General features: G+C 62.9%; 8 protein-coding genes across 8 annotated transcripts; 5 read left to right on the forward strand and 3 right to left on the reverse strand.

The window, feature by feature from the left end:
- Positions 1 to 288: 288 nt before the first annotated feature.
- Positions 289 to 1,642, forward strand: Q8F55_005348 (uncharacterized protein; the record flags this gene model as incomplete). The annotated part of the gene is made up of 4 exons (XM_069353838.1): positions 289 to 618; positions 747 to 896; positions 948 to 1,392; positions 1,440 to 1,642. 4 exons carry the CDS (start codon positions 289 to 291, stop codon positions 1,640 to 1,642), a joined length of 1,128 nt encoding a protein of 375 aa, XP_069208480.1.
- Positions 1,643 to 2,233: 591 nt separating this feature from the next.
- On the forward strand, positions 2,234 to 6,032 carry SET1 (histone methyltransferase set1; the record flags this gene model as incomplete). The annotated part of the gene is made up of 3 exons (XM_069353839.1): positions 2,234 to 3,472; positions 3,511 to 5,901; positions 5,937 to 6,032. 3 exons carry the CDS (start codon positions 2,234 to 2,236, stop codon positions 6,030 to 6,032), a joined length of 3,726 nt encoding a protein of 1,241 aa, XP_069208481.1.
- A 199-nt stretch (positions 6,033 to 6,231) lies between these two features.
- Positions 6,232 to 11,152, reverse strand: Q8F55_005350 (uncharacterized protein; the record flags this gene model as incomplete). The annotated part of the gene is made up of 4 exons (XM_069353840.1): positions 6,232 to 9,522; positions 9,560 to 9,955; positions 9,991 to 10,789; positions 11,070 to 11,152. 4 exons carry the CDS (start codon positions 11,150 to 11,152, stop codon positions 6,232 to 6,234), a joined length of 4,569 nt encoding a protein of 1,522 aa, XP_069208482.1.
- A 1,449-nt stretch (positions 11,153 to 12,601) lies between these two features.
- Positions 12,602 to 15,247, forward strand: Q8F55_005351 (uncharacterized protein; the record flags this gene model as incomplete). The annotated part of the gene is made up of 6 exons (XM_069353841.1): positions 12,602 to 13,377; positions 13,417 to 13,720; positions 13,757 to 14,014; positions 14,051 to 14,329; positions 14,369 to 14,567; positions 14,604 to 15,247. 6 exons carry the CDS (start codon positions 12,602 to 12,604, stop codon positions 15,245 to 15,247), a joined length of 2,460 nt encoding a protein of 819 aa, XP_069208483.1.
- A 265-nt stretch (positions 15,248 to 15,512) lies between these two features.
- Positions 15,513 to 16,624, forward strand: Q8F55_005352 (uncharacterized protein; the record flags this gene model as incomplete). Its single annotated transcript, XM_069353842.1, has 5 exons — positions 15,513 to 15,577; positions 15,612 to 15,786; positions 15,861 to 16,089; positions 16,142 to 16,420; positions 16,455 to 16,624. 5 exons carry the CDS (start codon positions 15,513 to 15,515, stop codon positions 16,622 to 16,624), a joined length of 918 nt encoding a protein of 305 aa, XP_069208484.1.
- A 44-nt stretch (positions 16,625 to 16,668) lies between these two features.
- THI6 (thiamine biosynthetic bifunctional enzyme) lies at positions 16,669 to 18,475 on the reverse strand (the record flags this gene model as incomplete). The annotated part of the gene is made up of 7 exons (XM_069353843.1): positions 16,669 to 16,819; positions 16,852 to 17,003; positions 17,039 to 17,536; positions 17,574 to 18,179; positions 18,212 to 18,313; positions 18,349 to 18,372; positions 18,407 to 18,475. The coding sequence occupies 7 exons, from the start codon at positions 18,473 to 18,475 to the stop codon at positions 16,669 to 16,671; spliced, it is 1,602 nt and encodes a 533-aa protein (XP_069208485.1).
- Positions 18,476 to 18,728: 253 nt separating this feature from the next.
- On the reverse strand, positions 18,729 to 21,903 carry Q8F55_005354 (uncharacterized protein; the record flags this gene model as incomplete). The annotated part of the gene is made up of 3 exons (XM_069353844.1): positions 18,729 to 21,395; positions 21,449 to 21,736; positions 21,799 to 21,903. 3 exons carry the CDS (start codon positions 21,901 to 21,903, stop codon positions 18,729 to 18,731), a joined length of 3,060 nt encoding a protein of 1,019 aa, XP_069208486.1.
- Positions 21,904 to 22,358: 455 nt separating this feature from the next.
- On the forward strand, positions 22,359 to 25,192 carry cdc17 (ATP-dependent DNA ligase Cdc17; the record flags this gene model as incomplete). Its single annotated transcript, XM_069353845.1, has 14 exons — positions 22,359 to 22,365; positions 22,414 to 22,536; positions 22,584 to 22,818; positions 22,858 to 22,923; positions 22,962 to 23,133; positions 23,171 to 23,311; positions 23,351 to 23,452; positions 23,489 to 23,651; positions 23,699 to 23,774; positions 23,811 to 24,108; positions 24,146 to 24,328; positions 24,370 to 24,600; positions 24,637 to 24,987; positions 25,028 to 25,192. 14 exons carry the CDS (start codon positions 22,359 to 22,361, stop codon positions 25,190 to 25,192), a joined length of 2,313 nt encoding a protein of 770 aa, XP_069208487.1.
- Between the last annotated feature and the right edge of the window lie 56 nt (positions 25,193 to 25,248).

Below are 25,248 nucleotides of genomic sequence, written 5' to 3' on the forward strand. Positions count from 1 at the left end.
AAAATCGTTTTGTACGCCTAACTCATCCGCACGCCTAGCCCTGGTGGCACTCGCGCTCGGCCAGCCTGCGTCCGCCGCCCATATTAACGGGGTCGACATGCATCTTCCTCTGTTGGCATTCACCTTTCTCCCTCTTCGCATTTATTTGGAAGAGCATCCCATCTCGTACCCATCACCCCTAGCTTCCCCCCAGTCGCGGCATCCAGCCCCACTCACTCATCCATCAATCTTTGACCGCCCATCGTGGCATCCTCACTCCCACAACCCACAACACTCGCACCACTCACAATGTCTGACCTTCCCCCCATCACCCCCGCTGGTACACGGACCTCGGGTGGTCTTGTTCGTCGTGCAGGCAATCACCCTGCTCCCGACGCCACCAGCGACGCTCCTCACCACGTTGTTCCTTCCTTCGGCGCCGGCCCCCCTACCATCCCGCGCCCACCTTCCTCAGCGCCTCACTACCCCAACCAGCACCCGCAGTTAGTCGTTTCGACTACCACGACGCTCTACACTCCGGCCATGGGTCGGAGTGGTATTACTTCCCAGGACCCCGGCTCTCCAACGCGTGGCCGGATCTTCGATATCCCTGTGGCCAACCTCACACCTATTGCTGAGGTTCGTTCACCATCCTTCCCCCCAGCGACGCTGCGCTTACCTGATGTCAGTCCGACGGAGCCCAGCATGGGCCGTTGTTGCTCGGTCGCAATCCTGGCAACGGTCGCGCCTTTCCCCCACAGCTTCAGTCCACTCTCAAGCAGCCGATTTCCTTTCCAAAGGGCTACGGGGGCCTTCAGAAGTACCGCCCGGCGCCAACGTCTGAGCCGTTCGAAACTGCCCATCCCCAGCATTACGAGGGCCCCAACCCCCCTCGTCAACACGCGAGCACACTGAAGGTGAGTCTGGCGCGACACGCAACAATCCGTCAGACTGACGGTTCGGCTTAGCACGTTGAGAAGAACTTTGGTCACCGGGCTCCATCCCCAGCTGTCCCGTCTATCAACCAGCCCCCTCCGCCCCGCTCGAAGACCCCCAATGACCGTCAGCCCCCCACCGGGCCCGACAACCGCTTGGCGATTCCCCCAGCTCCAGCCAAGAAGCTCGACGACGACGCGTCCCGCGTGGAGACGTTCGCCGACATTCGTGCCGCCAGCCCTCTGACCGTCATAGGAGGGCGCAAGGGAGTCACGGTAGCCAAGCCTCCCGGCCCCGCTGCAAAGACGGTAAGCACGCTGGTCAAGTTCGGCTCTAACCAACAGGGCCACTTTGTGAACAGGCTGAGCGGCACGCCACCTTCCCTTAACCTCGCGGCCATCTGGAAGCGTGCGGTCGAGGAGGTGGCCAGCGACGACCATGTCTACACCCTCGCCGAGGTCGGCCGGCTCCGTGTCGGTGAGTGGTGTCGGTGTCGGCATGAAGAGCTCGATGCTGACGGGCAGGTCTCGACGACTCGATGAACAAGATGCTGAGTCTTGTCCACGTGGCGTCTGAAACCCACCAGGAGCTCAAGAACACTATCGGAACCACGCTGGGCGAACGCAAGCGCAAGACCATCCTGTACGATGAGGAGACCGCGCGTCGCAAGGAGACGGCCTCGACCATGGCCTCGTACCAAGTGCGCAAGAAGGCCAAGTACGCCTAGTCGGTGGCGAGACAAAGCATCAATGTGCGAATCATTCGATAGGCAAGAAATCGCACGGCAAGAAGCCAGTGTCCACAACTGGGAGTCGAGGATGATGTGCCGAGATTGAGAAGATGTCCAGTATTGTGTAGTGGAGGTGTTGTTGTTGTCGTCTGTCATGTAAGGGTGGCAATAGGCCTGGAGCACAGCGGGGTGTGTATTGGTGCGCCTAATGCCTTGTTGTATTTGCCACCTTGTGGGCACACACCGAACCCTGGGCGGCGACGGCGGCTCGCGTTCCTGACGCTTTGCCGCCTTCAGTCATCTCTCGCGCGCTCTTGCTCACTCGCTCTGCTCCAAACCAACAATCTTCCTTTGCCTCGCGACTTGCTCAATCATCCATAGTCACTCGAGCTCGACCACACACACGCACACAAGACACGCGCATTGCCCATCGTAACGCCCCTCAAACGTGTAGCCATAGCCAGCATTGAGACTTCAAAGCCCCCAGTGTCCCCTCCTCGCCTCGCGCTTCCATCCCCATCTCAGACGACCACACCCAAACTGCACCTCCCCACAACGTCAATGGTACACCTCTAAGCCAGCCGCGATATGGCAGCACCAACCCCGCCAAACGCTTCGGCGTCAGCGGGTCCCATATCTATAAAGCTGAACGGAAACGTGAACGGCGCGACGCCCAAAGGCAAGGCCGCGCTCCCGTCGCGTCCAGCCGTGTCGTTTGCCATCCCCGTCATTGCGCTCGACGCGGCAAAACCTGCCCCTCTCCCCCTCCCGATAAGTTTAGATGCGCGCGCACCCGAGGCGAGCAAGATTTCGAGCTCTAGCAGCGGCGCCCACGGGCTCCCCTCACGCCCCGGCTCGTCGTGGTCGCACGCTGGACCATCACGGGAACCCGAGCGCGATCGCGACCATCGCGACCGTGATCGCGAGCGTAATCGTGATCGGGACCGTGATCGTGACCGTGACCGCGACTACCGACGGGACTCGTGGCGACGGTCGCCATCACCCGAGCGGCGACGACGCCGATCGCCGTCGCCGTCGTGGTCGCGCGACCGGGACGACTACCGACGAGACCGGGATCGCGACTGGGACAACCGTGACCGCGACCGAGACCGAGACCGATACCGCACGTACGATGACGACTACCGGGGTCCTCGAGAGCGGCCTGGCGCGGGCGACAGATACACCCCAGGCGGTGACAGGCGCGATCGGCATGGTTCCCCGGACAGGAGCAAGTGGTCGGACCGAGACCGGCGCTCGAACGACCACGGGCGAGGGCGAAGCCGAAGCAGGAGCCGTAGCAGGAGCCGTAGCCGCAGCCGCGAGCGCGAGCGACCGCGTGATCGGCGGCACGAGCTACCTCCATCACCAATCAGTAAAGCCCGGCCACCGTCACCACCCCGCGAGGGCGACGCGCCGCCCCCGCCCCCACCACCGACTGAGCCGGTCGCGCAGCCTCCTCCCCCGCCGCCCCCGTCCTCGCCCCCACCGACACCGCCGCCATTCTCGCGGCCTGCCTCGAGGCCAGTGTCCGCCCCCGCGTCCCGGCCGCTCTCACCGCGCGAGGCTGGCCCCAGCTCCAAGGCCGCGGCGCCGTGGGTGCCGCCGCCGAGTGTGCACCGTCGGCCCGGTATAGGCAACTTCCTCATCCTCCAGGACCCGTTGATCCACGGCAAGGGCAAGCCGCTCATCAAGAGGTTCGACGGTATGCTGGACGGCGTCGAGGTCAAGGTGCGCGACCCGCGCCTCAAGATCCCCAAGGAGGTGCGCGAGCGCGGCCGAGGGTACATGAAGTCGCGGCCCGCGGGGATGCAGGAGCTCGTGTTCGAGGTGAGTGTGGACGTTCCGATGTAAGCTGACCGACGCAGTGGGATGACAACTCGCCTGGACCGAAGCCCCCTCCTCCGCCCGCCGCTGTTCTCATCACGGGCCTGAACCCGCTCACGACAGTCGACCAGATCTCCAAGTTCCTCCGGCCGCACGGCAGGATCAAGGAGATTGACGCCAAGATGGACACAAAGTCTGGCATGCAGCTCGGCATTTGTTGGGTCAAGTTCGATGGCCCGCTGCAGGGACGCACCGGCACCGCGCACGACGTCGCTTCGCATGTCGTCAAGACGTGCGACGGCCAGCGCGTCGGATTAAACGGCAGCGAGCGTATCAAGGTTGTGTTCGACGGGCGTGGCTTGAGGACGGAGAAGGCCGTCAAGGACGAGATGGACCGGCGGTACAAGCCCAAGCCCAAACATGTTGTCCAGCCGCCAACTGGCCCCAAGGCGGCACCGCCCGCGCCTCCACCCGCTGGGCCAAAGGAGCCCCCGAAGCCGGAACCGCCGCGCTTTGGACTGGGAGCGCGGCCACCACCACGTCCTCCGGTCAAGTTCGACTCGTTTGGCCGCAACTACTCGTCACTCAGCCGCTCTTTACCGTCGAGAGCATACCCTCCTATGGCTCCCAGTGGATCGTCTTACCGCCCCGTGCAGCCCATGCAGGACTTCTCCCGCGACTTCCGATCCGCGCCGTTGCAACGGCGGGGCGACCTCTACTCGCCACAGACGAGCCGGTCCCGGTCCGTGTCGTCGTACTCGTCCGACAGTGATGACGACAGGCCAGCATTCCGCCGCCGTGGCTCACGTTCGCCGACACCCACGCGTCCTGCGCGCGGGCAGGCGCGTGCTGCCGTTGATCGCAAGGAGGCAGAGGAAGCCGCTTTGGAGAAGGTCAAGACGGCCCTTGCCGACAACGGCAAGGCCTACGTCTTCATCGAAAACAAGTCGCTCCCCCACGGCAAGGTTCGCGAGGAGCACGTCAAGGACCACTTCCGCGCCTTCAAGCCCGAGAGCGTGATGCACAACCACGTCGGATGGTACATCCTGTTCAGCGATGACCAGGCGGCATACCGCGCGCAGAGGGTGCTCGACAAGACGGCCGTCCAAGGCCACCGCGTCGGCCTTGTCGTCAAAACTCCCGCGGCCAAGGCCAACGGCGAGGCTGCAGTGGCCGCCGCGCCGGAGAAGGGCGGCTGGCGTTTCTTGACGATTACGAAGAAGCGACCAGCAGCTGCGGCGCCCCCACCGCCGAGTCGACCTCGTGCACCGACCAGTCCCAAGCACGACTTGCATGCCAAGTCGCGGCGGCGACGATCCATCTCATACTCTTCCAGCGACAGTGAGGCGGAGCGGCCGGCGGCGCACTCGGGAAAGAAGGTCATCATCGAGAGCGAGTCGGAAGATGAAGCTGCGCCGGCGGGACCAGCCAAAGCCGCACCGGTTTCTCCTACCAAGGAGAAGGTGGCCATCAAGGCCGAGGCGATGGTCGTGGACGAGCCCGAGCCGGTGCCTGCCGCACCAAAGGGCAAGAAGAGGCCCTCGAAGGCGGCCGAAAAGCCTACCAAGGCCAAGAAGGCCAAGCTGGAGGAAGCAACAGTGTCGGTGGACATCACTCCCGACACTGCAGTGGCCGAGATCAAGATCCCAGCACCCAAGCCCAAGGCGCCGAAAAAGCCCACCAAGACGGCCGTGGACGACCTCGTCGCCTCTGGCGCCATTGCGGACGACGAGGATGCGTACTGGTTAAACCAGGCCCTCCTGGCGGGCGACGACGAGCCCGAGCTGTCCGATGGCGAGCCCGAGCTTGACGAGGAGCACCCACTTTTCCACACCAGCGGGGCGTGGCGAGCCGAGGGCTGGAAGAAGATTGCACCCGTCAAGAAGTCTGCCTACCTCCCGCAGCGCAACCGCGCCACGCGGGAGTCAGAGCAGCAGGCCCAGCAGGCCACGGGCCGAACGGCGCGTATCACGAGTCGGCGACAAGCGCAAGATATGGAGGGCCACCGCAAGGCGATCGGTGGGGCCTCTGGTGCGGGAGGCGCGGCAGCGACCGAGACAGATCTGTTCGCGTTCAACCAGCTGCGTTCACGCAAGAAGCAGCTGCGGTTCGCGCGCTCGGCAATCGAGGGATACGGCCTGTACGCGATGGAGACGATCCAGGCGGGCGAAATGGTGTGCGAGTATGTCGGCGAGCTGTGCCGCTCGTCGGTCGCCGAGGTCCGCGAGCTGCGCTACCTCAAGCAAGGCATCGGCTCGTCGTACCTCTTCCGTATCGACGGCGACGTCGTGTGCGACGCGACCTTTACCGGCTCGGTGTCGCGCCTCATCAACCACTCGTGCGACCCGAGCGCCAACGCAAAGATTATCAGCATCAACGGCCAGTCCAAGATTGTCATCTACGCCAAGCGCACCCTGCACCCTGGCGAGGAGGTGAGTCGAGTTTCCGGCCGCAGAGCTGACCCCAGATCCTGTACGACTACAAGTTCCCACTCGAGTCGGACCAGTCGCTCCGCGTCGCCTGCTTGTGCGGCGCCGAGACGTGCCGCGGGTGGCTCAACTAATGCGAGAGGCGTACAGTTTGAGGAGGGGGGTGAGCAGCAGCAGTAGCACATCTGAGCATGAGACCCTGTACCGCACTGTAACACATGTTTCAACACCATCATGCATACAGGTTCTGTCCGCACGAAAAAGACCCAAGAGAAAACCGAAAAAGAGTACAGTTCTGAAGCGTGTGTTTACAAGTACAGGGTTGGTAGTAGATTAGGCGGCGAGGAGGTTGAGGAGCTCCTTGCGCGCATCCATGACGACGCCCTGCAGAGTCGCCTTGGGGCACGGCTTTGTGAGCCACTGATCCATTTGGCACTCGACGAGGCCGCGGCGGCGCTCGTCGTCGCTCGCGAGGGCCGTGACGGCGATGATGGTGGAGCGAACGGCCGGCGTCGCTGCCCCGCTGTCGTTGTTGTCGTCGCTGATGCCCAGAGCGCTGAGCTTGCTGCTGGCGACGGCCGCGCGACGCTTTTCAATCAGCCGCATCTCGGTCGCAGCGGCGTATCCGTCCATGCGGGGCATGTTGATGTCGAGGAGCACGATCACAGGCGAGGTAAACTCCTTGAACTTGTCCACGGCGGCCTGCCCGTCCTCGGCCTCGATGATCTCGAGGAGGGGCAGCTTGGCAGATAGGATTTTGACGAGGATCTTGCGGTTGATGACATTGTCCTCGACGACGAGGACCTTGACCGGCGGCGGGAGGACGGGGGCCGGGAGTGGCGTCTCGAGCACGTCATGGTGCGACGAGCTCCCAGGACCCAGCGATGGCGTAGTGAGGTTGGTGTGCGTGTCGGTATGAGCGTCGTACGCGTCCTCTGACGGTGTCGTGGCGGGCGACGCAATTCCTGCCGTCGACGGTCCGAGACTGGGTGAGTCCGGCACGTTGTCCGTTGAGTTGGACCCGGCTACACTCGAGCCGTTGGAAGGTGCGCGGGTGATTCTCTGACGGCTAGAGAAGTAGTCACCGAGGCAGAGCGAGGCGACGGCCTCCTCGACGCACACGCCCTTGGGCTTCCAGGTAAAGTTTCTGAACTTGCTCAGTATGGCGCAGTTGCCAGCCCCCGACGCTGACTTGGCAAGCGCTGCACTGTCAAAGTGCGGCTTGAGACGCGAAACGCCCGCGTCGTCGAGCGGCGTCACGGGGATCGAGTTCGGCTGTACGCCCTTGAGCGTCTCCTTGATGAGCGCGAGTGTGACGGGCTTGAGCAGGCGCCGGACAGCGGTGCCGTTGGCGGTGCGCTCAATCTTCGGCCGCACATTCGATTGCTCGCTGTCTTCAGAAATGAAAACATTGAGCTCCGGCGCCTTGAGAGCCTTGAGGAACGCTGAACCCTCCGGGTCGTCCTCGTACGCGCCGTCTGTCACGACGACGTCGGCCTCCTCCACAGGCACGATTGCACACCCAAGCCTCTTGTAGCTCCTTTCCAAGGACTGGCCAAGCTTGTCGTACGAGCACTTGGCGTGCCCGCCTAGCTTGTCGAAACCGACGAGGGCAATCTTGCGCACTGGCGCAGATGGCTGGCCCAGCAACTCGGCAGACGCCTCGGGAATGCCCTCCATGCTGGGCGTATCGGGGCCCATAATGACGCCGGGGAGCGGTACCTCGATAGACACGGTGCAGCCGCGCCCAGAGGCCGAGGTGATCTCCATCTGGCCACCCATGAGGTCGACGATGCGATAGGCGAGATGGACCGACAGACCAGAGCCAGTTGCGTACAAGTCTTCCTTAGCCCAGGGCTCGCCAAGCTTCTCGCGAATGAATTCGGCAGCCATGCCGCGGCCATTGTCGACAACGGTGATGGCCACGCGACGTGTTGTGGCAAGGTCCTCGCAGCCCTCGGGAGGCAGGAATCCCTTCACGTCGTCGACGTAGATCTCGACGCATCCTTCACTCTCAATGTAGCGGTAGGCGTTGGAGAGAACCTTGCTAAGGGCCTTGCGCAGCGCGCCGGCGCTGTCCTCAGTCACAAGCTCGCCCAGGCGATCGGGGATGATTTCAAAGACAGTCTCAATGTGGCCAACCTGCTGGCCCGAAGCGCGACGGCCTCGTCGGTCCTCGTTGTACACTTCGGTAATGATCTCTTCGAACATCGTGCTTAGAGGCTGTGGCGCGCCTGCCGGGCTGGTCAACAAACCCGCCGAAGGCGAGTGCGAGCTCTCCCAGCGTGTGTCCTTGGCTTTGAGGTCGAGGAACGACAAGATGTTGTCCACGATGCCGTGAAGCGTCTTGCCAGACGTGTCGATTGCGTCGAGGAAGGGTAGCAGATCGCGGATCTGCTGGAGGGTAGTGAGGCTGCCGGCGTTCGGGTCGATAGGCGCAACGCTCGGGGCCTCAGCTAGGTCGGACATGGATGAGCGTAGTAGCTGGGTTATGGCAAGGATCTGGTGTAGTGGCGTTCGCAGTTCGTGCGCCTGCAGGTTCGAGTACGAGATCTGGCTCTGCTCGATTGTCCTGACGCGGCGAAGGGCGAGTGCGGAGATGAGCGTGGCGCCCACAATCCAGACGAAGGGCAAGGCCAAGCGGCTTGTGTCGTCAAACGCCGTCGGTGCCCGCGCCCACGTCGCAAACGTGGCGTACCGCAGGGTGCCGTCAAAGCCCATGAATACTGTCGCAAGTACCGTCTGGCTCTTGGCGGGCATGAGCTTCATGACCTCCTTGGCAAGCTCGTCGTTCTCGTCCTCGCGGTCCCACCAGAAGTGGCGGGTCATGAGGTACGTCTTGACAAACTTTGCCATTGTCTGCGGTGCTGTCGTCGCGGTGAAGTCGCACTCGAAGCCGGGTGTCTCACTCTTGCCGAGGACATGCAGTCCTCGGGATGACGACCTGGGCACGTAGTTGACCACTGGCTCGACATTTGACGGCCACTCCTTGCCCTGGAGAAAGTCGCCGATGATGGCCTCTTTGTTCTGGCGTTGGTGAGGTGCGCTGTGGCGGGAGCCCAGCTTTCTAATGAACAGTTGGTGGTCGTGCATGTCGAGGATAGTCACGGCGTCCGCTTGGAGAATGCCGCGGAGTGTCGTTGCCGCGTCGTTGAACATGGCCGCCTCCGCCACGACGTCCTTGCGCTTTGCGCTCTTGGTATCGCTGGGGCTCGACTTTGTGATGGGTGCCACAACTGTCACAGGCGTTGCCGAACCCGAGGCGGTTACAGAGGAGCCGTTGCTGTGTGGCGTGTGCGGGTGCGAGTGCAGTGGCGAGTGGTGGGCTGTGACATGATGCGACTGCGCTCTGTGCAATCGTGGTCGGTGAGAGTGAGATGAGTGATGAGGGTGAGGCGAATGAATGCTGGACCGGTGGTGGCTGTTGCTCCTCGATGTTCTCTTTTTCTCCTTCTCCGCCTGCTTCTTCTTGTCCCTTGCAATGTCTGACGGCGAGCGCTCGACATGGGGGTGCTTTTCGGCCTGCTTGGCAGGCTTGAGGTGGTCGGGCACGAGGGAACGACGGAGGAAGTTGATGCTTGCCTCGTACATTCCGCTGGACCTTTTCGCCATGATCTCTGATTGCTGGGCTGTCAGCCTATGCCAGTTTGACACCACTTACCAAAGTCGCCATCTGGAACACGAGCATGTTGGCGAGGCGCATCAGGATACCCTGCTCGCGAGTGGTAAACTCGTCGCGCGGCTTGTCGTCAAACACACAGAGCATGCCAAAGTCGACCGAGTCGGCGCCACCGGGGCGGTGATAGCGCAGCGGTGTTGCGGCGAGGAACTTGTGTGTCTTGCCGACCAGCGACGGGCTGCGCTTGAACCGCCAGTCCTTTGTGAGATCCGCCACCATGGTAACCTGCTCCTCTGGATGGAGGACGGCATGGCCGCAGAACCCCTCGGTGCCCTTGAGCACCAGTGGCTTCTTCCCGCTGTGAAACTGCTCCGAGTCGTACACGACCTCGTCGTCGCCGCGGAAGATGGACACGACAACGCGTTTGGCATTGAAGAACTGGTATCAGCAGAATCCACACATATTGGACTCACCATCTGCGCTAGCTCGCTGTACTTGGCAAGCACAGCGTAGCGCTCGAGGTTGTCATCCTCGTCGTTGAGGCCGAGGCGGCGGACAGCATGCGAGCGACGTAGCCTGGTGGGCATGCTGGGCACTGGCGCGGGGAGCCAGCCTTCGTGCTCATAGTGATCGCGGATGCGGCGGCGCTCAGAGTCGATGCACTGCTTGTCCCAGTTGCCCGACTTGCAGTACCTCGGAAGGCCGACGCTGTCGATGATCTGGTAGTGGCGATCAAACGTGCGCTGGTGTGCGGGGTGCCCCTCGGGCACACTGAGGTCAACGGCAGCCCACCCCGTGGCGGGCTCGTCGTTGTCCGCCTCATCCGCAATATCCGCTGCGTCAGGACGCGGCGGCGGCGGCCACGCCCAAGACTGGGGAGTCCGTGGGCGCGGGTCCACCGATGACGTATCGCCGTCGGCAGCTGTACCGCCAAGAACGCGCACCTCGTCGCTCCAGCTGAAATGGCGGTTCATGCGCTGGCGCCAGTCTGCCGAGCGGTTGTCGTCCTGGTCACCGTCATGCAGGTGGAACGCTGGCGGCGGGAGGGGATCGTTGTGCAGGCTCTCCTGGTGGATGAGGGGGCGCGATGGGGGCGGTGCCTCGCACTGGAGAACCTCGGGCACGTTGTCGAGATCGTCTTCTGGCTCGGCGTCGCAGCCCCAGCCCGAACCATTGGCCGTCTTGGGGCTGACTGGCTCTGGGCCGACGGCCGTCTCCGTGTCAAATGTCGCCGAGTGGTGGTGGTGGTACCGTGGGCGGTCGACACCATAGCTGCAGAGTGTCAGCTCGGTGGCAACGACGCGTCCGACGGAAAGCTCCAGGCCGAGCCCAAAAAAGTTACCACTCCGGCGGCCATAACTAGCCCACCTGCGTCGAGGAAAGCTCGCAGATGTCTGTATGGCCCACGCACTCTGCTGGGCGAGCAGGAAGCCGCCCTCCTGCCCAGCCCTATGGTCGCGCGTTGTTTGCCACCACCCACCCCTCCGGCGCTCCTTCGCCGCCAGCCGCCAGACACACCCCTCCACCGGCCCCGCCTTTCCGCTCCACTCACAATTGGAGCGCACGCTCCCATTGCGCGTCCGTCGTCGGTGACACCTCGTGGCGCGGTATAGGGCCGCAGTGATAGTGGACCATTGTGCGAGGTGTGTGAGAATGGCGCAGGGAAGGTGTGTTCGTGCTGCGCCGATATCGTCGGGTTCGAGGATGCCGCCTCGTCTGTGCGGGGTTGATGTTGCCGTTTATCGGGGCGGCCCAAGACTGCTGCTGCCAGTGGCTGCCGGCTTGTCGTTCATGGGCTGACGGCCTATGGCCTACGATGCTTTGTGAGGAGAGTGCGTTGTTGACGACAGTGAGATGGAATGGGTAGGGGGCAGTTATGTCGATTGCGTGGGCTCGCAGTCGCCGGAGAGCGAGCTAGTGGTAGAGTGAGGAGAGACCAGCCAGGCAGGCGAACAAGAGATCTACGACTTGAAATTGATCCCACCCACCCACCAGCCAGGGAGTAACTTTTGACTAGACTTGTTTTTGCCCGCAGTTGCGGCCGTAATGCGTGCGTCCACTGAGTCATCCTCCCCTTGCTCGTGGTAGTGGACGACGCTCCCTCTACGACCGCTCTGGTGCACAGGCGCTCCCTGCCATCGCACGGCCCTGTCGCCGCCGCTCACCGCGGGCCACCATGGGGAGGGCAGAGGGCGACGCGATACGATACGATACAGGCGTGCTTGGCTCTGTCAGCTCTGACATTGTCTTTAGTGACTGATGGACACTGGGTAATAAGCCGGGCTATAATACAAATCACGTGATCATATAACCCATATGGGCCGTATTCTATATGCAGCTATATTGCTATAAGCATACCAGAGCCAGGTCCCGTTGTCGTGCTGATGGCTGCTTGGGTGATGAAGCCGGGGGGGTAGGGGATATCCATCAGCGGCGACCAATGCGGCGACTCTGGTTTAACCTCCGCCTGTGATTTATTGTAGCTTGCGACGATGGTCAAGGTTGGAGTAAAGACGTCACAAGGCCGCGTAAGAGCGACGCAGTGTGCATGTCATGTCGTCCCGAGGCGGTCCAGGTTGGTAGTATGCCAACCTTCCACCTTGGGGGAGGCAGTCCTGCGGCCAGCTGTTACACACACACACAGAGTGCTTGCCTTGTTGTGGGCAATGGGATATGGCATACCACGCTTCCCGCTTCAAGATAATTGATTGATGGCGGGCAGGCGAGGGGGAACGAGGGAGGAGGAAGGAAGGCGGAGGAAGACGAGTGTGCGTGCCGTATGTACAATACAGTGGTGCCTGTCCTTACTACTGATCTCGACCTTGCTCGCTTTTGTGTGCGTCGGTAATAAAGTTCCGCTTTGCTTTGGTCAATGACGTCCTGAAAGACGAGGGAGTGAGTGAGTGGTGTAACGCACAGACCACCATCGCACTCCTCTCTTTGTCTCGGTCACCCCCATCCAGACTCTCATCTCATCGCACTCTCTCTTACTTGCATGGCCCAATCGACGACGACAACAACAACAACAACATTGACAAACACCTAGGCCTTCAAAAGCCTCCAGCAGCACACCAAGTCAATGTCATGACTGCCCCCACGGCCAATCCCGGCCGTGGTGGCATCGGCTTGGCCAATGCTAGCTCTCGACCACCAGCAACAGCGCCAGCAAACGGCCACAAGCTGTGGAACAATGACGACGACTTTGGTCAAGACACGGGCGACATCTCGCTCTCCCTCGGCCCCCGACATGGCCTCGGCTTCCCAATCGCTGCATCCGACAGACTACCGTCCCGCCCGCGGCGCGATGTGAGCACGCCCACCATCCCAACGCTGTCCGGCAAGGGGGTGTTTGAGCCACCGACCAACGGCGTTCCGCAGCGGTCGGCCAGTGCAGCGCCTTCGACACCGCAACGTGAGGAAGGCGTAGGCGGTGTCGACAAACCACTGCCAGTGCCTAACGGCACACGGCATCCGTCGGCCATGACCACACCAGTGATCAGCATCAATACCCCGACGTCGCTCGCCGCCCGCAGACCCGGCGTCACCCGGTCTCGGAGTCTCAGTGTAAAAATCCCGACGGTCGACCTTGCTTCGCGGGGCAACGACCCGGCGTCGGCGACAGCTACCAGCTCGGCGACGACGTCAGCCGGCCCCTTCTCCAAGAAACACCTCGACCCGAAGACGTCGTCACCTCTAGTGGCCAGTCCGCGACCTCCACCCCTTGTCGATGACGAATGCGCGCATAAGATGAGCCGATGGGTGAAGGAGATTGTCGTGTGCAACTTTGATCTCGAGCGCGGGCCCGTCGTGGAGCGCCGCGCCGTTGGACGGAGATGGGGCACGGGGGAGAAGGAGAACGTGTAGGTTGCCTGAGATCTGGTGCCAAGCTCACCTGCCAGTGCTTTCTCGTCCTTCCCCGATACGTCCCTGTTCACAGAGGGGCATATCCAGTTCTCGTTCAAGATCAGACACCTGCCGCCTGACCCGTCGTCCCTGGCGTACCCGGAACCGCCGTCGCCACTGCCTGACCGGGTCGACGAGCCGGTGCTGGGCCGAAAACCTGGGCATGCGCGCGGGATGAGCTTGTCGAGAGAAAAGGCTGCAGAGTACCGCATCTGGGATGAGCGGGGCCGTGAGTGGCTGTACGGCTTTGTGTGGTTCCACCAGCGGCGCGACCGAGGCATCGCGCGCGGGTTCATGCAGGTGAGCTTGAGTTTTGATGAGTACAGCTGACCCCAGAAATCCGTCGTCATTCTCACCCACCTCCCCTTCCCCCAGCTCTTCTCTGCTGTCCTTGCGCGCGCCGCGCCGTCCTTCTTTCAGTATGGCTACTCGGCGCTCGAAGTCGCATGCCACGCCATTGCAAACTGGCCCGACCCCGAGCCCGACGCGCTGTTGGATCTTCCTCTGCTCTCGGAAGTTCTCACTGTCAAGCTGCCAGACTCGACAGACAACCCGCAGGTCGACATGCGTATCAACAGGAACGAACCCGGGCCGGTGCGTTGTTTGTGAATTGCCGTTCTGACTGTCTAGTTGCTCGCCTCGCTGCCCTCTTCGTCACCACTGCGTACGTTTGCATCCTTCCTCCCGTCGCTCTGGTCAATATGGGAGTGTCTGGTTCTGGCCGAGCCGGTGCTTATCATCGCGCCGGACCCAAGGACGTGCTCCGAGATCGTGTGGTGGCTCCGGGAGATTGTGCGCCCCATCCCGTTGGCCGGTGACTTCCGCCCATACCTCCACATCCACGACCACGACTTTTCGCTCCTTGTCAACGCGAGCAAGCCGCAGGCTGGTGTGGTTGTCGGCGTGACGGTGGGTACCATGCACTGCTGACACGTGCTGACACTCCAGAACCCGTTCTTCCGAAACGCAGCGTCGCACTGGCCCAACGTTATCTCGATCCCGAGTGACAGACCACGGCCCCAGGTTCCGGGAGGACCGCGAGCCGAGACACCCGAGGGCTTCCTGTCGCGTCGCCATCGCAGCGTGCAGAAGGACCGTGCGTTGTTGAAGAAGCTCGAGACGTTGGTTGCCGAGGGGAGGTTTGATGGTGGGTACCTGTGCACGGGCGGTGTTAACGTCTCAGATCCAGAAGGCAACGATGCGCTTCGGACGCACTTCCGGCAGCTCACTGAAAAGATGCTGGTCCCTCTGAACCGATATTTCCAGACACTGGTGCCTCCACGGACGCCGGTGCCGACGTCGCCGCAGCCAGGGCGGAGCGCTGTGCCGCCGCCGCCACCTGCACTCTCGCTGTCGACGCTCAAGCCGTTCTCGCTCCCAGCTTTCTTGAGCCACCTCAAGACCAAGGGCCCGAACCCGCTGTCTTTCAAGACCAAGGGCCTGAGCACCAAGTCGCGGGTGGAATCCGACTTCTACTCGTCGTTCTGCATGTCGCCGTGCTTTGCGAGCTGGCTGAGCGCGCGGGTGGAGAGCCTGGGCATTGCAGTGGCGTCAAACCTCAAGGCGATGAACGGGCTGGAGGGAGTCGGGTCGGCGATTCCCCGGCACCTGTCTCCGGCGCCGAGCGACGTGGCGAGTGCGTCGACACGGTCGAGCCAGGAGGGGAGCGGGAGGAGCGCGACGGCGTCGGCGCGGGCGTCTATCCGCGTGAGCGGGGACGTGGCGCGGGGCGGGCACGACGATGTGTTTGGGCCGGTGGAGCACCGGCGGTTGAGCGGGAGCCCGGGGATCGCTGCGGGCGTGGACCGGCTCAAGCTGGGGCGGTGAGCAAGACACATGGCATACACGAGACAGGCGCCGCGGCACGGCACATACGTAGTTATCATGTCCATCTAGTGTTGTACTTGTAGCCACGGCCAAGGATGTAGAGTGGTGCGTGGGGTGGTGGGGGGAGGGGGGGGGGGGGTGGGGGGCGGTGGAGGTGTCGTCGGTGGTAGCCGAAGGAGCCGATGCGATCGGGGCGGCGCACGCGGTTCGTTCGGATCCCTCGAGCTCGCTTCCCTCTTGTTGCTTCTTCTCTCGCCAACACGAAATGTCCGCGCCAGTGCCAGCCCCAGCACTCACGCCAGCGCAGCTCACACAGTGGGAGGAGGACGGGTGGGTGCCGCCGCGGGCCAGCTAACGCCGCAAGCTACCTCGTCCTGCCGTCCTTCTTCGATGCCGCCGAAACCGGCGAGATGCTCGCGCGCGCCCACACCCTGCTGGACGAGTTCGACGTGACGGGGCACCCGATGACGGTCTTCTCGACGGGGAGCGACGAGGCAAAGCACGTGGGCGACGAGTACTTTCTCAGCTCGGGGGACAAGGTGCGGCGAGCGCGAGCGGAGCGAGCGGCATAAGCCAGAGGGCGGCAAGTGCTAACCCCCACGCCCACGCCCAGATCCGCTACTTCCTCGAGCCGGGCAGCGTCGTCGACGGCGCGCTGACGGTCCCGCCCGCGCGCGCGGTCAACAAGATCGGGCACGCGCTGGGCGTGCTGGACCCCGTGTTTGCAAAGTACACGTTCCACGCGCGCGTACAGGCCGTCGCGAGGGCGATCGGCGCGCACAAGGAGCCCGAGGTGCTGCAGAGCATGGTGATTTGCAAGCAGCCGCGTATCGGCGGCGAGGGTACGTCCACCCTGGGGCGTGTGGGGGGTGATAGGGAGGAGCTCACGCCCAGTCCCCGCGCACAACGACTCGACCTTCCTCTACACCGACCCCCCCAGCGCGGTCGGGTGCTGGATCGCGCTCGACGAGTGCACCCCGGCCAACGGGTGCCTCTCGTTCCTGCCCGGCTCGCACAAGACCGCGCGGGTGAGCTCGCGCTTCGTGCGCGCCGCCGCCGGCGGGACCGAATTCGTCGACGTGCCCGGCGTCGAGGCGAACGAGCTCGACTGGGACAAGGCCGAGGGGTGGCGGCAGGCCCCGTGCCCGCCCGGCACGCTCGTCCTCATCCATGGTGGGTTGGCTCATTGGCCCAGCTGACGGCCCAGGAAGCGTCATGCACCGCTCCCCGCCGAACCCGTCCGAGCGCACGCGCATGATCTACACGTTCCACATGATCGAGGGCGCTGACGGCTGGGTGTATGACGAGCGCAACTGGCTCCAGCCGACAAAGGAGATGCCGTTCACGCCGTTGTATGAGGGGCCGAGCCATGCCTAGCCCAACGTGCCCAGAGATCTACTTCATATGCACCGCACAGTCTACTACGCCAGCACTTCCACCTTTGCCCGCGCAAGCACGTCGCCCGCGCGCACGTTGTACAGCTCGTCGATGAGCGCCGCGCGGAACGTGCCCGGGCCCTTGACGTCGGGCCGCGCGGCGGCCAGCTCGGCGGCAATGTTGAACACGAGTACGCTGGGGTCAGCGCTGACTTACGCCCCACTCACCCTGCCAGCGCGCCGACCAAGTGGTCGCCCTGGACGAGCTGCGAGTCGTTCTCAAACGCCTCGTTGGAGGCCAGGTAGTGCAGGCGCGCGGCGGCGCAGAACGTGGCGACAATCGTGCCCGTCATGCAGCCCGAGCCGGTAATCACTTCAAGCTGGGGGTTAGCGTCTCCACTCAACCCCCACCCACCAGGTCCACGCCGTTGCTCGTCTTGAGCACCGTCTCGCCGTCCGAGATGTAGTCGTGCTTGCCCGTCATGACGACGATGGCGTTCTTGCGGCGCGCGAGCACGCGCACAATCTCGCCGGGGTTGGCGAACCCGCCGCCCACGGCGTCGACGCCGCGCGACGCGACCTCAGTGCTCTCGGCCAGCGCGCCAATCTCGGCCGGGTTGCCCTTGATCACTGTGGGCTGCCAGTGCGCGAGCAGCTCCTTGCTCGTCGAGCGCCGGAACGACGTCGCGCCGACAGCGACGGGGTCGTACACCACCGGCTTGCGGTTCACGTTCGCCTCGCGCCCGGCGACGAGCATGCCGGCCTTGTCGGTGATCGTGCCAAAGTTGACGAGCAGCGCCCCGATCGCCGGCGAGAGGTCCTTCACGTCGAAGGGGTTGGTCGCCATGATCGGGGACGCGCCGACCGCGAGCGTGGCATTCGCCGAGTCGTTGATCACGACGTTGTTGGTGAGCTACGGCGTCAGCGAGCGGCCAAACTATCACACCCACCTGGTGCACCAGCGGCGTGTTGCCCCTCACGACGGCCATGAGCGCGGCCGCCTGCTCCACGAGCTGGGCGGGCTCGCGCGCGGCCCTCGGGCCAGAGAACACGGCCTGGGGATTGGCCGCCGCCCGCGCGCGCTTGAACGAGTCGACCTGTGCACGGAGGCCGGCCGCCGCCGCGCGCGGGTCGGCAGAGCTCACGATCGCCGAGATGACGGCGACGCCGTCCAGCGCCACCCGGTGCACGGGGGACACGGCGCCGTGCAGCAGCTGCGGCACGTTGGGCGGGTGGATGCCGCCGATGGCTACGGCCGGCACGCCGTCCAGCAGGTCGAGGAGCGCGCCGGCACCCTCGGGCCCGAGCTTGAGCTTGGCGCTCACGTCCTTGCTCCCCGTGTCCCAGACGGCGCCGACGCCGACGTAGTCTGCGCCCTCGGCGACGGCGGCGCGCGCCTCGTCGGCGTTGCTCACGCTCACGCCGATGACGGCGTCCGGGCCGACGAGCTCGCGCGCGCGCGCGAGCGGCAGGTCGCTCTGCCCGATGTGGAGGCCGGCCGGGCGCACGGCGAGGAAGACGTCGACGCGGTCGTTGATGAAGAGCGGGACGTTGTACTGCCTTCAGCTGGGCAAGGCACGGGGCTCACCTTGTCCGTGAGCTCCTTTGTGCGGCGCGCAATCTCGACAAACTCGCCCGTGTCCGCATCCTTCTCGCGCACCTGCACGACGCTCACGCCGCCCTGCAGCGCCTGGGGTCAGCTTGCCACGGCCAGGCCAAACCCACCTCCTCGAGGCTCTCGTAGTAGTCCTGCGCTGTTAGCACTGCATGCACCCCGCCCCACCTTGCCCTCGGGCAGCAGCTCGCGCCCCGTCACGAGGTACAGCGAGTAGTCGATTGCCGCCTTGCCCATTGCTTTGTGGTGTGAGATGCGATCCCAACAAGTTGGTTGCGTCACAACATTTCGGACGGGTCTTGTGTCACAAAACCGGGCCGCGGACCGCCGACATCCGACACCCGACGCCGACGACCAGTGCACCCACACGCACGCCATTCCGCCCTTTGCAAAACGCAGCCAACGCCTTGGCGAGCAGCACGCGCCGCGCCGACCTGCTCCTGCAACATTCTACTTGGTACATTGGTCTATGATGAATGCAATATGCCCACTACTTGGGACGAGGCGCCTCGCAGACCGTGCACTGCTCCTTGGCAGAGTCGGGGTTCTGGAGCATGCAAGTGTCGCACGTCCACTGCGCGCCTGTCGACGCCGCGGGTGCGGTCGCAGGCGCAGACGACTTGCCAAAGCTGCCGAATCCACCAAAGCCGCCTGAAGGAGGAGCGACCGACGGGGTGAAGCCGCCCGACGACGCTCCCGACGACGATCCACCGAAGGTGAACCCAGATGACGCAGGGGCGACAGTGGGCTTGAAACCACCAAAGCCAGAGGCTGGTGCAGACGGCTTGGCGCCTCCACCGAACGCAAACCCGCCAGAAGGAGGCGCTGGGGGCTTGCCACCAAACGAGAACCCACCAGCCGGAGGTGCAGGTAGGGCGGCAGGAGGCTGAGAAGCCGCGGCCGGAGGAGCCGACGCGCCAGGTCTTGGTGCCTCGCACACAGTGCACTGCTCCTTTGCCGAGTCGGGGTTCTGGAGATTACACGTACCACACTCCCACTGGCCTGCGGACGCAGCAGGAGCCTTGAAGGCAAAGCCACCAGCAGGCACTGCTGGCAAAGCCGGAGGGGCAGCGGCTGCAGGCGCAGCAGCCTTCTGGCCTGGGCGAGGCATTTCACAAACAGTGCACTTCTCCTTCGCAGAATCGGGGTTCTTCAGCATGCAGGTGTCGCAGTCCCACTCGCCGGTCTTGGCAACCGGGGCGGCGAAGCCACCGAAAGCAGGTGCAGAGGTCGCCGACCCGCCGAACGCGAAGCCACCAGCGGCGGGAGGGGCAGGAGGAGCTGGCAATGTCGCCTTGGGAGCAGCAGCAGCCTTGATGCCAGGGCGAGGCGCCTCACAAACCTGGCACTGCTCCTTGGCAGAGTCGGGGTTCTTCAGCATGCAAGTGTCGCACTCCCATTCCGAGCCGGCGGCAGCTGCCTTGGGGAGGGAGAGGCTCGGAGCGGCAGGTGGCGAGAAAAGGTCCGCCGAAGGAACGCTCGTCTTGCTGAGGGTGAACACAAAGGTCTGCTCGGAATGATCCTTGCGCAACGCGGCCTTGACAGCCGCAGACGGCTCAGGCGACGACGAGCTGGAAGGCAGATTGAAGGTGTAGAACGGCAGGGCTGCCTTGTCGACGTTGAGCGCCGAGTCTTTTGCCGACAGGTAGATGGCCGATGGGTCGACGCGGCGGCTGGCGGAACGGGTGGTGGTTGATGGGCCAGCTGACGAAGGCTCGGCGGCAGGGGGAGGACCAAGGCCAATGGGTGTGGGCTTGAAGACCGGTGCAGGCGCAGGCTTGGACGCTGCGATGACAGAGTCGGCAACGGCCGAGTGCGAGGCTTCCGGTGCCTTGGGAGCAGATGAAGTCGACTTGCCAAGGGTGGAGGATGACAGGGAAGGGACGTTGAAGGGCTGGTATGTGTCGGGTTCTGGCACCTTGACAGGCTTGGCAGCCACAGGAGGGGCGGGGCGGACAGGCTCCGGCAGCTTGAGAGTCGGCTGCTCGACCACCTCGTCGACCTCAATCTCGTCCTCCTCCTCTGGGGACTCCGATCTCCTCGAGGTTGATGTCGACGGCTTGAATCCACTGACGAGCTCAAGCGTTGAGAGCTTACGCCCTGGCGTGCCGCTGCCAAGCCTCTCAATCTTCTCCGCGGCGCCGCGCTTCGCAACTGACGAGCTACGCAGAGACGCGCGCATCGCCGATGCCGACTTGCGAAGCGAAGAGCGGGAAGCCTCAAACTTGCCGGTAGGCACGACGCTCGATTCCTCGTAGGGGTTGAACACGATTGTGGGCTTCGCCGGCTCGATAGGGCCAACCTCGGCGTCGAACAGGTCCTGCATGATATCGGCAGCGCGCTTCTTGCCAGCCTTGACAATGTCGTCGCTCAAGGCCTTCTGAGGAGACGCACCCGCTGCCTGGCTAAGCGGCGAGGGCTTCCCGGGGGCAGCAAATCGGCTCTTGACCTTGGCATTGAACTGGGCAGCCGCGGAGGCAGCGGCATCGTCCGCTGGGCTGTGCCGGTCCTCGGCTGTCTTGTCCTGGTTCGCGTCCAGGTCCACCTTGCGCTTCTTTCCAGACACATCATCCTTTGCTTCGTCGTCAAAGGTGAACAGGGGCTTGAAGGTCTGCTTGGGCTTGGGGTTCAAGCGGCGAGCCGACATGCCAGGGCCAAGGTACGTAACTTGGCGCTTCGAGCTCGCTGGAAGGAAGCGCGATTGCGTAGCCGTGCCGATAGAGAAAGACGATTCGGGAGTTGCCGTTGAGCGTGGCGAACCGGTCTTGGGGAGGGGCGTCGCGGCAAATGTACCTGCACTCCATCCACCTACTGGCTGTGCTGAACGGCGGGCTTCGGCTCTCAGGTTACGGGTTAAGCTTTCGAGAACGTCAACGTCCTGGGCGTTGATCGGCTCGTCCCCCTTGGCGTCAAGGAAGCTGCGCAACGCGACGGACGACGGGGACGAAGAGTAGGCCGATGGGCCATCGGCAGCCTTGGGAGTGCTAAGAAGCTGGTTCTTGAGGTAGGAGCCCGGGATGGCAGGTCTGGAAGGGAGACCAGAAGCCTTTTGCGCTGGGGTCCGGCGAGCTGACTGGTGGAACGCCGGCATCGATGGCGAGGGGCGGATGGTGCGGCCTTCGTCGAGCGACAAGAGCTCCCAGCTAGACGTCGAGTTCTGGGGCCGTCAGCGCACAGCGCACGTACACCGTGTGCTGCCAAAGCACTCACCCTAATACCCCTACTGTTCTGAGTCAAAAGTCCCTTGCTGGCTCGCCACGACTGGGCACGAGCCTCAAACTCAGGCCCTGCGCGGCCGGCCGCAGAAGCAAGCGAGAAGACGTCGACTTCCTCCATGACGGTCGGCGGCTCGCCGTTCCACCCGTCCTCTGATCCAGAGACAGATCGCTGGTCGTCTTCCAGGATCCTCCCATCCGCGTCCTGGCTGTGTCGTGGGAGAGTGCTCTTTCGGAAGGGAGCCGACACAAAGTTGACCAGAGAGGAGAGCGGGGAGAAGGCCTGGTCGGGTGTGAGCGCCTCCCTCACCGAAATTTGGGTGGCAACATTCGCAGAGCACTCACGCTGTGGCTTGCAGACCGCCTGACTTCACCCCTGGCAGGCCTTGCGTAGGGGCTCTGGTTGAGCCTCTCCGATCGTAGATCCTTTCTGGATAAAGACGTCCTCATTGTCGAGGTGGAGATTTCTGATGGCACGAGGGAGGGATGATGTTGGACGTGCCCTGTTGGTCGAGTGGGCGATGGATGTTGATCTTGCACTAGGCCTTAAGTGCACGAATGGGGAACAATGTGGGTGTGGTTGAGCAAAGACAATGGCTAGTATTGTTGAGTTGTCGTCGATGTCGCTGATGACACCGAGTTCGCTTGGTCGTTGTTGGCTGCTCGCTGCTCCGAAAAGGCAGAAAGGAACCAAACCCTTCTAGAGTTTACGTAACAAATGCGGGCGAGTTGACATCACCCGCCCTCCACATTGAAACGCGTCGCTGGCTGGCTGGGACGCGTCCAGTCATTTATCGACCGCCCCGCCCGCGGCCCGTTTGTTTGGCCACCTTCCTCCCCTTCCCGTTCCGCATCTCATCTCTTGGCTACTCACTACACACCCCATCAACAAAGCATTGAGCGAAATGTCGGGTGAGTATCGCTGTTAGCCTACCACAGCAGCACTGACACGCTGCCCAGACATCGACAGCCCTGTCAAGGCACCTCCCAAAGCCAGGAGACGCATCGTAGAGTCGGATGACGAGGATGATGTGCCGGCCACCAAGGCCGAGGTGTCGTCACCAAAGAAAGAAAGCTCGAAAAGTGGGTACAGCTAACAGTTCTGGAAAAACTTAGCTGACCTGTGACAGTCTCTTCTCCTCCTGCAAAGAAGCCAAAGCTTGAGGCGAAGCCGGCCAAGAAGCCAGCCCCCGCAGCCCCCACAAAGAATGGCAAGCCCCTCGCGTCCATCTTCGCCAAGCCAGTTCCAAAGCCCAAGGAGGAGGACGCCGACGAGTGCAAGGACCGGGCGGCTGAGGAGGAGGGCGAAGATGAGATCAGCGACGAGGAGGAGCAGGAGCAGGAGGACAAGGCGGCCGTTAAGCTGTGAGCTACCCGTCCAATGACCTACGGCTGACGAGTCAGTGCTTCTATCTTCACCAAGGACTATAGGCTAGCACCTCCCGACAAGGCATGGAAGGAGGGTGAACCGTGAGCTTATCTCCAGAGTTTTTGAGCTGACAACGCAGTCTCCCCTACTCCGTCCTCGTATCCGCCTTCGAGAAGATCGAGGCGACAACCAAGCGTCTCGAGATCTTGGGCATCCTCACACGATTCCTCCTCATGGTGGCGAAGCGGGAGAAGACTACCGATGCCAAGAGCTCCAACCTCTTGAAGGCGGTGTATCTCTGTATCAACAGGGTGGGTGCCACTTGGCGAACCGCATTGACGATATCAGCTGTGCCCAGACTACGAGGGTACCGAGCTCGGCATCGGCGAGTCCCTGCTGGTGAAGGCTATCGCAGAGAGCACTGGTCGTAACACTACCAAGATTAAGGAGGACCTGAGGAAGGAGGGTGACCTGGGCAAGGTTGCAATGGTTCGTGTGACCATCCCGCTTTTGCTAACCCGTTCTCAGTTGTCCCGCAACACGCAGCCAACAATGTTCAAGCCCAAGCCCCTCACCGTGCCTTCAGTCTTCCAGAGCCTTACAGACATCGCCAAGACGTCAGGCAACAACGTAGGTGCTAGCCAGTGGGCAACGCTGATTGTGCAGTCTCAAACCCGCAAGGTCGGCATTATCAAGAAGCTCCTCGCAGCTTGCCAGGGAGGCGAGGCGAAGTTCATTATCCGCAGTTTGGAAGGCAAGCTTCGTATCGGTCTCGCAGAGCGGTCGTTGGTTGTGGCTCTGGCACATGCCATTGTTCTGAAGGATCTTGGTGTGTACCAGCTGTAATGCGAGGGCGTAAGCTGACACACCTACCAGGTGACAAGAAGATCTCACCAGAGAGCCTCACACAGAAGCTCGAGGAGGGTGCGGAGATTGTGAAGGGTGTTTACAGGTGAGCCACATGTCTTGACGGCATGCTGATCCCAAGCGAACTGCCAAACTACGACCTGATTATCCCCGCACTGCTGGAGGCTGGTGTCGCCGGCCTTCGCGAGCGGTGCAAGCTCACGCCCGGAGTGCCCCTCAAGCCCATGCTGGCGAAGCCCACCAAGGCCATTGGCGAGGTGCTGGACCGATTCGAGGGCAAGGAGTTCACGTGCGAGTACAAGTATGACGGCGAACGAGCCCAGGTCCACTTGCTGGACGACGGCAGCCTCGCTGTGTTCAGTCGCAACTCGGAAAACATGAGTGCGAAGTATCCCGACCTCGTTGAGCAGATTCCACGCGTAGGTGACGGAGGACGGGGACCTACTGACACCACAGTGTATCAAGGATGGCGTCAAGTCATTTGTCATCGACTCTGAGGCCGTCGCCTTCGACCTCGAGACGAAGAAGCTCCTTCCCTTCCAGGACCTGAGCAGGAGGAAGAGGAAGGACGTCCGTACCGAGGACATTACCGTTCGCGTGCACCTCTTTGCGTTCGACCTGCTGTACCTCAATGGCGAGGTAAGCTGCCCGAAATCTGAACATGTAGCTGATACCTGCAGAGCCTTCTCCACATGGAGCTTCGGGAACGTCGAAACCTGCTGCTGGAGCACTTCCAGCCGGTCGAGGGCGAGTTTGGCTTTGCCAAGTCGTCCGACGGCACATCGTCCGAGGACATTGCGACGTTTCTCGAGGAGAGTGTCAAGGATGGTTGTGAAGGTCTGATGGTCAAGCTGCTGGCGACGTCTGCTTCGACGTACGAGCCGAGCAGGCGCAGTATCAACTGGTTGAAGGTGAGGTTGGCGCTTGGCCCTTACTGACCTGCGCAGCTGAAGAAGGACTACCTCTCTGGTGTGGGCGACTCGCTGGACCTGGTTGTCGTCGGTGCCTACTACGGCAAGGGCAAGCGCACCAACGTGTACGGCGCGTTCCTCCTCGCCTGCTACGACCCCGACTCGGAGAACCTGCAAACGATCTGCAAGATTGGCACGGGTTTCTCTGAGGAGAAGCTGGCCGAGTTCTACAACGAGTTGCACCCGCTCGAGCTCTCCGGCGGGCCACGAAACGACATTGAGATTGGTGGGGCCAAGCCTGACGTGTGGTTCGAGCCGAAGGTGGTCTGGGAGGTGCTCACTGCGGACCTGAGTCTGAGTCCGGTGTACACTGCGGCGCATGGTATTGTGAGCTGGCGTCTACCTGAAGGTCTAGCTAACGCCCCAGGTCGAGAGCCGAGGCATCTCGCTGCGCTTCCCGCGCTTCATCAAGGTGCGCGACGACAAGGGGCCAGACGAGGCGACGTCGGCCGAGCAGGTGGCCGAGTTCTACCAGCGGCAGGCGACGGCTGCTGGCAAGAGCCGTGGGGGGAACGTGGACGACTTCTGGTAGCGGTGCGGTGTACAATACGGCGGTACGACTCATGTGTCTGCATACGGTTTCATGGA

This window comes from Vanrija albida, assembly GCF_041260175.1.
Source record: "Vanrija albida strain AlHP1 chromosome Unknown contig_4, whole genome shotgun sequence".
Lineage (NCBI taxonomy): Eukaryota > Fungi > Basidiomycota > Tremellomycetes > Trichosporonales > Trichosporonaceae > Vanrija > Vanrija albida.